General features: G+C 38.5%; 1 protein-coding gene and 1 long non-coding RNA gene across 3 annotated transcripts in view; one reads left to right on the top strand and one right to left on the bottom strand.

Moving 5' to 3' along the window:
- Window positions 1-1,186: 1,186 nt before the first annotated feature.
- On the top strand, window positions 1,187-1,630 carry LOC120413022 (uncharacterized). The gene is made up of 2 exons (XR_005604895.2): window positions 1,187-1,473; window positions 1,540-1,630. It is a non-coding gene; the product is annotated as an uncharacterized LOC120413022 (long non-coding RNA).
- Window positions 1,631-7,625: 5,995 nt separating this feature from the next.
- The window catches only part of LOC120413063 (gonadotropin-releasing hormone receptor), an 80,322-nt gene continuing 75,432 nt past the window's right edge, over window positions 7,626-12,515 (bottom strand). For both annotated transcript variants that reach the window (XM_039573767.2, XM_039573766.2), the window contains exon 6: window positions 7,626-9,729. In XM_039573767.2, the coding sequence (XP_039429701.1) occupies window positions 9,354-9,729 (376 nt within the window). In that variant the 3' untranslated portion in view covers window positions 7,626-9,353. The remainder of the gene's footprint in view (window positions 9,730-12,515) is intronic.

The following is a 12,515-nucleotide window of genomic DNA, read 5'->3' as shown; positions in this document are numbered from 1 at the left end:
CTCTTACTGAATAAAAACGCTGATTAGAAAAAATAAATCACTTTTTTTCTGTTTATCACAAGCAAAAACTTACAGAAGCTTAGTTTGAACCATTTTACTGTTTGCCTACCCACCAGGCGCAATTCTTGTGCAAGCTTTCCGCTGGGCTCTAGCGGAGACACCGACCTCATTGAGTGCTAGCTTTGGCTAGAACGCGCTTTTCAACACTTTGTCTACCGTTCAGGCGTTAAAAAATGCAAGCTTTTTGCCCGGGACACAATCTTAACCCTCTAACGCCCAGTGCGGTTTGCTTATAGTAAAAATAGTAAAAATACAGACTCGGTTATCCGAAGCCTCGATTATCCGAAGTTTCGATTATCCGAAGTTCGAATATCCGAAGGTTTTTTTTTTTTTTTTTTTTTTTTTCCATAAATATCCGAAGGTTTGTATGAGACTTTGGATAATCGAATCACGGACAAAATTATTTTTTGATTTTTTTTTATTTTCATACTTTTAAATTCAAATTTGTGTTATGTGACAACATTTTAGTCAAATTTGAATGGTTGGTTGCATATTAAATTGCAAAATGCATTTTTTTCAATATTTCATCATCGCCATTTTGGCCGCCATCTTGGATTAGAAAATTCTAAATCACCTTAGAGTAAAGCTCAGTAAAGCTCAACAATCAAGAATAAGTCAACGATAAAAACAAGTTTTCGTGATTCGATTATCTGAAGTGACATTTTGCCAAGCCTTCGGATAATCGAGTCTGGACTGTAGTTAAATTTTTGGAACAATTGTTTTTGAAAACATAAGACTTGTTTTTTTTCTAATATGTTGGTTCAGTTGTTTGAAAATGCTTCGAAATTTGTTTAAAACTACTACGGTAGAGGACCCTGTTTTCATCCTGCTCCAGTTTTCGCCCACCTACACTCAAACCCCGATGGTTTGACACCTACTGTTGTCAAACGAACGGGGTCACTTTTTAGTTTGACACCCCTTTTACACGGAGTTCACACGCACTACCAAACGATTGTTGTGATAGTGTGCGTGAGCGCTGTGTAAAAAGTGACAGTTCGTCACTTTTTAGTTTGACTTTGACCAACCAACGGGGTACAAACTAAAAAAGTGTCAAACGAAAAAGTGACCAACCACCGGGGGTTGAGTGTACTGGATTTAATATGTGTTTAGCAAACTAATACCATAGACTAATTAAAGACTAAACACTCGGAACAAAAAATTTCAAAAATTATGACTCATAAGCTGTGAACCGCGGGTACCACGTTGAACCACGCATCGGCTTGCCCCTCGTATGACAGAACGACATGGCAGCGCTGGTTTTTTCGATTTCGTTTTGTGCTGATTTACGCGCGCATCTTGTTTGTTTTTGTTTTTCTTAGCAATCAAGGCAGCAGGCTGCAAACAAGTCAATCAGCTGTGCAGGGATTTTTGTTTGGCGAAACAAGCGAAATTTACTGGTGTTTGGTTTGTAAGGTAATGTTTAGCTTTTAAAATAAATGCTTATTTTATTCGGTTTATCATTTGTGTTCTCTTTTCCAGATGATTGCTGTTTTCTCATCATTCCTCGCAAGCCAAATCTGTTCAATACGAACGGCTCGATCGTCCGCGACCTCGCCGCCGGATGATTGAATCACCTCGAACCTAGTCAACTCGATGGTAACGATTGCCTTCCGGAGTTTTGGGCCCGAAAGAGCGTGTTAGGCATTTCGACGCTGCACATTATCCGTGCCAACAAGTTCATCGGTGAGGGTGTCGACTTCGGCGGGCCAACATTCCGGTCATCGGAGGCCACTCCGGCAAGACCATTATCCCAGTGAACCCCAGAGCTTCCCCAGGACAAGATTGCCGCCCTGACGGCACGCATTCAGGAGGTCCTCAAGGCCAAGGCCGGTGCCGGATCGGCCACGTTCACGACGGCCTACGCCGCAGCCCGTTTTGCCCTCGCCGAACCTTGGTCTGCCCAAGGTGAACGCCTACGAGCTAGAGCTGCTAAAGAAGGACATTCCGGAGCTGAAACAAACATCCGGAAGGGCAAGGAGTTTGTCAAGAAGAACTTTGTGAACAAAAAAAGTGAATTTCGATCATGTTGAAAAAAATAGTAACCAACCATTGAAAATAAACTTTCAAGTGCATGATAAAAATATCGGCGTTTTTGTTTTCTTTGTACTAAAGTAAAAGAAGGGTTTTTTCCCATGACCCATTAAGAGGATTCTTGGACTTAGCGACTTCGGCGGGTTTCGGTTCCGGGACGAAGCGGGCTTCCTTTTTGGGGGCTTTCTTCCTGCTGACCTCCGCGTACAGCTCGCCTATATCGGCGACGGCGAAAGAGGTGCTCGGGGCGGTTTGTTGGTGATGCTGGTTCGGGGACAAATTTTTGTTTGACGACGTTATCGCTGGGGTTCGGAATGCCACAAGTTGACAGTTCAGAGCAAAGATCTTGGCTGTTTTGAGGTTTTTGAAGTAGGTGCAATTCGTCGAGGCCAAGATGGCGTCTGCAAGGACATTCATTCCTTTCAGAGTGACAATTCCGGGTTGGAGGAGGACGGTTTTGCCCTGCCGGTATTAACCGGAGGCGGCCCGCGCCGGCTTTGCTTGGCAAACCCGACGGTGCTCACGTGATCGTTCTCGGAGAAGAAGATTATCAACATTCCGCAATGATCTCGATCGAGAGCCGCTTCTTGTCTAGAATCGACCACCCTCGGGATCTCGTTCGGGATCCCCTCCAGACGATGGTTCACTCTACTAATCACCGTCCTCTTCCGGAAACTGGTTCCGTTTAATTCAAAACAAAAACCCAAACCCAAACAATAACATTGCGCAAAATGTCATGTCAAAGTCAGAGCTGCCAGTTGTTGACATTTCGATCTGTCATTTTTGACAGTGAACCGGCCCTGTCGAGGGGTCATAAAAAGGTTGAGTCATGGTTCAGAGCCCACTGAGTAGTCTTTTATTAGTCTATGCTAATACCATTTTCAGGTTGAATTTATTATGAAGGTATGCATATTAATTTATTTCTAGCTCTAATTGAAACTTTCCAAATGAACTTCTATTGTTTATCATGATTTTATAAGGACTTAAAAAAAAACTATTTACAGCCGCCATTTTTTGCCTATTTCGGCTACAGCGGGTAATAATGTTAATGAGGGAAAACAACTCATTTTGTCCGAAAATAATTTAAATGAATAATCAATTGCTTAACTGCATGTCTGAGTTTCAGGAAAATCTAGTGATTTACCTGTTTTTAAAGTTTACCAAAGGTTGTTTCATTAAAATAAAGTGGACAATTTCTGGGGTCATGAAAAAACGTTAGATCCAATTTTCGCCCAGGGCGAAATCTAGACAGCATTTCAATTGGATGTAAGGGCTTACAGATATAAGCTTAATAATTTTATCACATAGCTTATAACTGAAAATAGAATATTTTTTTGAGTGTGGTAGAAACCAGGATAGTAAATTTGATTACGTAAATATAAAAACGATATAAATCAAAAAGATGTCAAAAGCAAACTTATGGGAAATTGGACGAGCTTTCCGGTAAAAATATTTACGAGACTGAAAAACCAAGCCTGTAGAGTGTCTACACAGTAAAAAAATGATGGTAATATTCATCAGGAAATGGTGACAGATTTTGTGGCAAAATAAATGATAAATTTTACCTCAGAAAATGATGAATTTTCATCAGTTTTTGATGAATATTCATCAGGTTCACATTTTTTATGCAACATTACACAAATAAAGAGGTAATGTTCAACCTACCAAATTTTCAACATTCCAAAATTCAACTTTTTTTTCTGTGTATAGAAATTGCCAAAAAACACCAAAAATCCCGTTTCTTCAACATTTTTATTTTTAGAACCGCTGTATCTTCCCAAGGATTGGACATAGGATAATGGTCAATATCGAGACTTTTATGTAAAATTGTCTGGAGAATCGATTCCCACTACCGGTTTTCAAAAATTTTGACGTTTAGACCACTTTTCAAAAAAACAGTTTTAGTAAATGATTTTTGTATTTTTTTAGGAGAGACATACCATCCTGCATTTTTCGTCAGTCTTTTGGTTATATTTTAGGCTATTTCCTCAAAAATTTTGAACGAAAAAAATCGTGACATCACCTTTAAATTTAGGTTTTAGACTTATAAATCAAAAAATCTCTTAGATGTGGCGTGTATTTTTGTTTCAGTGTATTTTTTTCAGAAAGCCCGTCCAATTTCCTACAAGTTTGTCTTTGACCACTTTTTGATACGACGCAACGGCTTCGAGATACAGTAATTTTTAAATTACAAAATACTAAAATATTTAAATACCTTACGCCCTTCTCAAATGTTGTTTTTGAGTACTATTGGCTCCATATACACAAAAATGGCTTATGTAGGCCTAGGATAACATGTCTACAAAGTTCCATTGAAATCGGAGAGGGTCGGGTACAAAAGTACCAGAAAAATTCCTTATTTGAGTAGAAATTGCTCTATTAAATGTTATTCTCAAGTTGTTTTGGCTTCCAACCAATATCAGACCAATAACACTTTTTGTTATGATAACATAAAATGTTATTAAACTCTTATGCTAAAATGGATTTTGCAAGAATATTTCATAACAAATTTAGTTATTTTAACAGTATTTGATTTAATTTAATAATTACCGTCTGTTCGGGTACATGGTGTACTTATCAATAAAAAGGGATGAATCCCGCATAGTTCGGTTTTTATATGTGAGAATCTTTTTTCGGATTTGAATTCATAGGACAGAGTGCTGCGCAAAATCTAACTTTTTTCAGTAAAATCGCTGTTTCTCGCCAATAGTTCGTTTTAGTTTGAGGGTGATATCACATACGTGGAACTCCGTACAAATTCTCTCTCAAAAAGTGGGCCCGGAAAGATTTGTCTAGTGGTATAATAAGGATTTTGTCCACGACATTGTCATGGCATCCTTTGACCAAAGAAATTTCACTATACCAGATAGACAGAAACCAAACGTAAACAATCAAGCTCTGCTTACGGATGCGAAAAATTGTATTATTTAATCGCAGCTGAGAGGTATTTTCAACTAAAACATTTCAGCAAGTAATATTACTGAAATCTTACTGTAGAAGCTTCCTTTAAGCACATAGGAAAAGTTGCTGACCCCGTCAAGCTGCTTGAAGAAACACGACTGTCTGTAGTACAAGTCCAATGACCAATCACCAAAAACATTAGCAGCAACTCCACAAATTTTGTTAGATTTATACTTGCGTGAAACCAATATGGAAAACTTATAAGTAGGTTAATAAACTCAAATGATTTGAACGGCATTACATCTAAAGCAATTTAAGGATTATTCCATTTCCAATCATTTCTATTTATTTTGTCAATCGTTTTGATTGACTGTCCCAGTTTCATCCATAGAGTTATCTAAGCCCGCTCTCACGCACACTAGCACACTATTTGATTTGCTGTTCGGTACAAAATTTAACCTCACTTTTTTTCGTGTACGTACACGCAATACATGCGCACGTAGATAACTCTATGGATTACTTTGATTGTGTTTTGACAGGTTTATACCAGAGTTTCACCGGGCAGCAATATACGAGGGGTATAGATTTTGAAATCTTAATGTTTTACACAGTTTTGAAACCCCTCGATCCCATCTGGCAGAAAATCTTGTCTAATTGTTGCAGCTCTCCACCGCTAGAGGCAGGACCGTACGATTCTCTCTTTTTGAAATTAAGTTCCACCTATGTGGTAATATTGATTATTATGTAAAATTGTCCGGGGATCACGATGGTTCTAAAATAAAAAAAATAAAAATATAAGGAATTGTTAAAAACTGAATTTTAATACTTTAAACGTTAAAATATAATATAAGGGGGCAATTAATCTTTTGCTCAAATAGTTGCAAAGTTATGATTAGAAAAAATAATAATACTAAACTGCTGTCTTGAACGCAAATAAAAATGTATTAGTCTGCCTTCCAGGAAAAAAGTTTGAGGTTTGAACATGACGTATGAAAAATTCAGATGGTGTTTTGACAATGTCTAGACCAAAGAATTTTAGTGAAAAAGTAGATTTTTCTCGTTTTTGTCATTTCCCGTTTTTGTGCGTGGCGCAGCGAAAAACACAGATTGTATGATGCAAAAATCATACCTCGGGAACGTACGGGTCGACACCATCATTTTTTTGTGAAATGCCCCGAGGAATCCGATGAAAAATGTTCAGACATAGACTCTTTGGTCCAAACATGGTCAAATCGCCACTTAAAGTTTTCATACTTCATTTTAAAGGTGTATTCACATTATACCGCATCCGCAGCCGCAGCCGCATCCGCACAAAATTTGACAGTACGGACGCACAGTGCGGACGCGATTTCTCCAATGCATTTCAAATGTTTCCATTCACACTGTTCCGCATCCGTATACGAATCCGTACTGCGGATACGGATGCGGAACAGTGTGAATGGTTGAATATGAAATGCATTGGAGAAATCGCGTCCGCACTGTGCGTCCGTACTGTCAAATTTTGTGCGGATGCGGCTGCGGTATAATGTGAATACACCTTAAAATGTTAAGCGGTGTATGCACTTCGGAAGGAATCGGTCAAGAAAAAAATCAAATGGGCAGCCAGAGAGGGCGAAGAAAAGCCCCAGAAAACGCTACCTCTCCTTTTCTCTGCTGTTCGTAAAACTGTTTCTTGACCCCTTTCCTTCCGATCTCCATACTAGCCTTTAGGCTGGATTTTTCAATCCTCAAACTATTTTTTCTTGATAGTTCAACTAATCACCATTCACTTGACGAAAGTTTTTAATTGAATTTAAACTTAAAAGAAAAAAAATGTTGGAATTAAAAATATTTATGTACTTGTCTACCTACTTCTGTTACCAACAAGTACCTCAACATACGATTATGTTTCGTTATTACGCTTTAATGTTTCACATGCAATGGTGACCCAATTTAGACCTCGCCCCCAGCCAGGCAAAGCACACACGACTTATGACCGAGAGGTTAATCTCCGCCTCATTAAGCTTTTAAAAGCTCGGAAAACCGCCCAACTTTAAAGCCCACGGCCCGGGCCCCGTTTAAGATGTCTTTGAGCGATAACAGTTTCAATAAACTTTGTGCTCTCACTCTCTCTCTGCACGGAGGAAAATGCGTTCCCAGAATCGTGAACCAGCCGTAATGAATTTGGGAACCATGAACGTATAGTGCCTTGCATCACTTTGTTCGTGGTTCCCAAATTCATGAATGCTTGTTCACGATTATCGGAACTAAATTCTCTCAGTGCATCTTTCTAATAAACTCGCACACACGTGGTAATTAGTGCTCCAAATCCCACCCTCTGCTAGTATCTCCGGCATCAAGGGTTAAACGGTTCGAGCATTAATTATCACTATCTGGGAAACTTTCCAGAAAAGCAGTTATTAGTCGTTATCGTGTGATCACACCGTGATAGATCATGATGATCATTATAAATAGGGGGCTACTCGCGTGAAGAATGTTGTTGTTGTTCTACACGTATCAATTATGGGGAGCGAGTTTAAATATCGTGCCAGTTGCATCCTGGAGTGCATTTCACGAGAAATGCAAACAAAGTTCAACAACATTGCACAATCGGTGGGAAACTTTTCGGATGAGAAACACAATCGGTCTTGTTAAAATATACAACGTTTTACTTTTATTTAAAATCTGATTTATATAGATCAATGAGTGATTTCGCTGCACACAATGTAGGTTTTCTTCATCGTTATTTGCTTTTATCGTTAAACAGTTTCTATACATCTTCTAGCACTGGCATGTTTTAACAATGATATACACTTTTGCTCTTGAATTGAATGTTTCAACAGGTGAGTTTGCTCTGTATAAATGCATTGTTGCAGGTCATTTAAAATTAAATAAAAATACTCTTGATTCAAGCTTGGTTTTAAAAACTACTAAGTCGTATCACGTTTTCGTTACCGGTTTTCACACATACTTACTTTCAGCTGCTGAGATTCTCAATTTTGATTGATCAAATCGACGTAAGTTTCTTCAACCCTGGCTCACTCACACAGTCTGTTTGAGCATCGTGTCATGGATTCTGTTTTTCTCTCTTTTTCTCTTTTAAATAAATCTTAATAGGTATAGCTGCTCTTAATTTACACTAAATTGGGTCAGTCCATAGTCTTATTCCATGCAAGTAATCTGAGAAAAAAAAATCCCCCAATTACCTCCGATTTTCTTCAAACTTTGTTCAATGGGCAGATTTTAAAAATAATAATAAAAAAGTAACAATTTAATAAATAAATAGGCATAGAACCTATGTTGGACCTATCAAAATAATTTTGACGAAAATCTGTATTAATTGAATGTTATCAGAAATCTGTTACTTAAGGATGTATTAGATTACGACAAACAAACAAACAAATAAACTCGCAAACAAACAATTTTTTGATGGTTTGGCAGATTGTCTGCTTTGTTTGTTGCCTGCATTTGTTTGCAGAAACGTCAAGCTGCATACATTTGGCCTTGTTTGAAAGTTTGCCACAAACAAGTTTGCGAGTTTGGCAAGCTGTGAAAGTTTGACAACAAATGCGAGTTTGTTTGTTTGTTTGCCATACAGTCCAGACTCGATTACCCGAAGGTCATGGCAAAATTTCCCTTCGGATAATGGGGTCCTGAAGCCTTTTGTAAATTTTTATATACTACGATAAAAAATGATTAAAAACCATTTCTGACCATTTTTTCATTTTTTATGCAAAAACATAAAATATAAACCCTTTGTGGTTGAGAAATCGTCATTTTGGTCAGAAAAAAAAAATCATTATCGTTGTGAACAAGAATAATATCTAAGCTTAATTTTAGGACCCCATTGAGGCTTCGACCGGTAACCGTGGTTGCCTCTCACCCATTCGGCTTGGGTTCGATCCCAGAAGGTCCCGGTGGCATTTTTCGAGACAAGATTTTTCTGATCACGCCTTCCATGGGACGGGGAAGTAAATGTTGGTCCCGGTCTAACCTACAGGTTAGGTCGTGAGATCAGTCCAGGTGTAAGAGTAGACTCCCTGATTGCTGTAGAGCGAATAATTTGAGTTTTCAGATAATCGAGTCTGGAATGTAGTCTAATACCGCATTTAGGGAAGTGTTAACCGCGATCAATTTTTGATCCCACTCATGTGTGGTTTACGATGTCTTGCATTCGGAAAAGGAAACTTGGCACTACATGTGATGCCTCTCAACAGAAACCAAATTAAGCCCAATTGAACAAAGTTTCACAGTATTCGAAAAGCGATTCGACTGACTGAACTCACCCAACTACTAAGTCGCTAAAGCTCTGTCTTTCTGGTGTTTCCTAAACCTAACCTCTCAACAACACTCACAATCACACCTCTTTGAGTTCAAGTCCCTTACAGCTTGGTGGGCTTCGTCCGGCTCAGCAGCTGCGTCAGCGTGAAGAACTTCCGGGCCAGGCTGCGCCGGCTGGAGGCCGCGGCGCTGTTCTTCTGGTGAATCTGGTTCACGTTTTCGTCCAAACTCTTGAGGTCCTTCTCCAGCGACATCAGCGAGATTTCCTCGGCGAGGTTGGAGTTGGAGCGGGCGACGGCCAGCTGCTTGCTAGTGATGCCGATGGGTGGCGTCCCTACCAGCGGGCCCAACGGGACAGCTCCGGGACTTCGGAGCGGTGGTACCGGCGTTGGCGAGGGCTGCAACTGGTGGGGGCTTGTGCCATTCGGTTGCTGGTTGTTGCAGGTAGACGAACGTTGAAAATAGACCGAACCCTCCCTGTTGGAATAGGCAAAATATTGTTGATTAATGGTGAATATAATTCATAATAATGTCGTGATATAAGAATATGGCATAAAAGCTGCAAGTTTTAAAAACGAATTGTTAAGTATTTGGTATGCAATCAAACTCATTGGCAAACAGTAGAAATTTTGGAGATGCAAATTTCACATTACAATATCCAATGGGAACGTACGACCTTAAATCATTGTGTGTTGTGTGATGTCGATGATATCAAACTGTATGAATACTGTATGAACAAGGCATTTTAAAATTTTGAAAATTAAACAGCAAAAAATCCGATGATAAAATCGCATGCAAAAGCATGTAATATGGTATGGGAAAACGCGTACACAAAAAGCATGTACGAAAGAAAAAAATAATTGCACACTCCTAAAAAAACACCAACAATCTGGTAATAGTCATATCCAGGTAATCACACCCAGAACTGCACATCGCTATACGAGAGGATAAAGAGCACGATTCGGTAGTAAAATGGTACTGTTTGCGGGCTGAGAGGATAAATCCCGATACTACACGAGAGTACTTTACTCATGGGTTCATCTTCAAAAATAGTTCATCTATAAAAAAAAGTACCGGTACCGAGACTCAGACTACGATGACTCAGCACTTTTCTACTCTTGCACTTGAAAAACCAGATGGCAGCACGATGTAACGCCACGTCCCTATGCTTTTGCTCACGAAGGTGACGTGCATGCTTTTGCATGCGATTTTACACATATTTTTTTTGCTGTATATCTATAAGCCGGAAGTAATTTATTCTAATTTACAATATCTGCTAAAGTCAGTGATTCTTTATCATTTCTTCAGATTTTGTAAATCATGAATCTAATGGAAACGTTGAGCATGGAAACTCAAATCTGATGAATTTCTACCCATGTTCGGCTTCCTGTAAATTTGTGGTCGAACAAAGGGTCATTTTGGTCAGAAAAAAAAAATCATTATCGTTGTGAACAAGAATAATATCTAAGCTTAATTTTATTACCCAATTGAGGCTTCGACTGGGAACTGTGGTGTAGGGGTAGGCGTGGTTGCCTCTCACCCATTCGGCTTGGGTTCGACCCCAGAAGGTCCCGGTAGCATTTTTCGAGACAAGATTCTCCTGGTCACGCCTTCCATCGGACGGGGAAGTAAATGTATTTAATGTAAATCATATATCCAATGTATTTCTGCCAAATGTTGACTTCAAAACTACCCGAACTAAAAATAGTTATGTTTGGTTCTCTTTCTATCGCTCTCATACTTCGCTTGCCCACTGCCTGAGCCTCGACCTAAACAAGTTGATGCTTTAGCCGCTCGTTTATAAAATGCGAAGATGGCTCAGTCGGCAGCGGGTAGCAGCAGTAACACCGAACATTCTACTCGTCGTCCATTCGATTCTAGTCCAGCGTTATTCCACTTGGCCGTCGTCGAGAAAGCGTCCCCTACCTGTGAAACAACTTTTTAAAATCATAATTTCGTTTTGCTGCCCGCTTCACTCATTTGAAAATAGATTTTTTTTCTGTGTAGGCCACACCCTTTTCCTACTGCAATCCAAGTTGAGCTTCTCATTCCCATTGGCCAATCAGAATTAGTTGATTTGAACTAATGTAAATTTCAAAACTAATGTAAATTCCAAAACTAATGTAAATTTTCAAAACTAGTGTATCTAATGTAAATTTAAAATGGTACCTTTTGGTACATGATAAATAATGTGAATTTACAGAAATATTTTTTTTCTGTGTAGAGTTTAACAAACTACGTTCAACGGTAAAAACGATGTTTAAAACCATTTCTGATAACTTTTTTCATTTCAATGCAAAAAAAAAAAAACAAGTAGACAAGTAGTGTCGCAAAGTTAATTAAAAAAAACAAATTAAAAATCCATTTTAAATCCTTTGATTTGAATTAGTCTTATCGTTGTTAACAATAACATCACCAATTAAAGCTCATATTTAGGCCCCAAATCGATGCCGTTGCGCTCTCTTGTACTAAGCTTGCTGTGATTCCTCTAGCATAAGAGAGCGAATTATTCAACAGGCAATTTTGAGAGAGTGTTTTGCTGCTCTTGATATATATCGTAGTATTTTGTTAACAACCGAGTTTGTGGGTGTTCCAAATATGTAATGTACTCTTTTCTAGAAAATTTGATAAAACAAACAGAACGAGAATATTACCAGTAGTAAAAATGATAGCAAAATAATAAAAGCTGAAAAAAACATATAACAATACAATATAAAATAAAAAAAAACAATTGAACAAGTGAATTCGAGTTTTTATTGTAGAATTCATTCTTGATTTTTTCAAACACAATAACTTCATGATTCGAATTCCCGGACGCTTCAAACCCGGACACCTCGTCTTGTTTACAACTTGTATCCAGTTCGCATTATGAATGTCAAAACTGTGTTACCGTAAACTGGGGTCAATCGGGACACATGGGGCGAATTGGGACAGCAGTTTTAACCATGTTGGAGCACAATATTTTGATTTTTCTGGTTGGTTTCGGTTAGAACAGACTCAGGCCAACAAAATGTGTACATCCATTTGCAAATTTAAAAGCTTTAAGTGCTCCAAAAACTGCTGTCCCTATTCAGACTGTAGTCCCGATTCAGACCAGATTATGGTATTCATGTATTCCAACATCAACTTTCATTTAAAGTTTGTTTGAACGCTGTAGTTAATATCAAAACAATTCAATAAAATAAAATTATAAGATTACCAAAAATGCGAAACATTTCACGTGAAATATTTTATAGGCGTCCGAAGCACCGGGAAGGCAGAGC

The sequence above is a fragment of the Culex pipiens genome, chromosome 3, assembly GCF_016801865.2.
Source record: "Culex pipiens pallens isolate TS chromosome 3, TS_CPP_V2, whole genome shotgun sequence".
NCBI classification, from domain to species: Eukaryota; Metazoa; Arthropoda; class Insecta; order Diptera; family Culicidae; genus Culex; species Culex pipiens.
The sequence above is the reverse complement of the archived record's forward strand: the minus strand, read 5'-3'. Positions and strand labels throughout refer to the sequence as shown.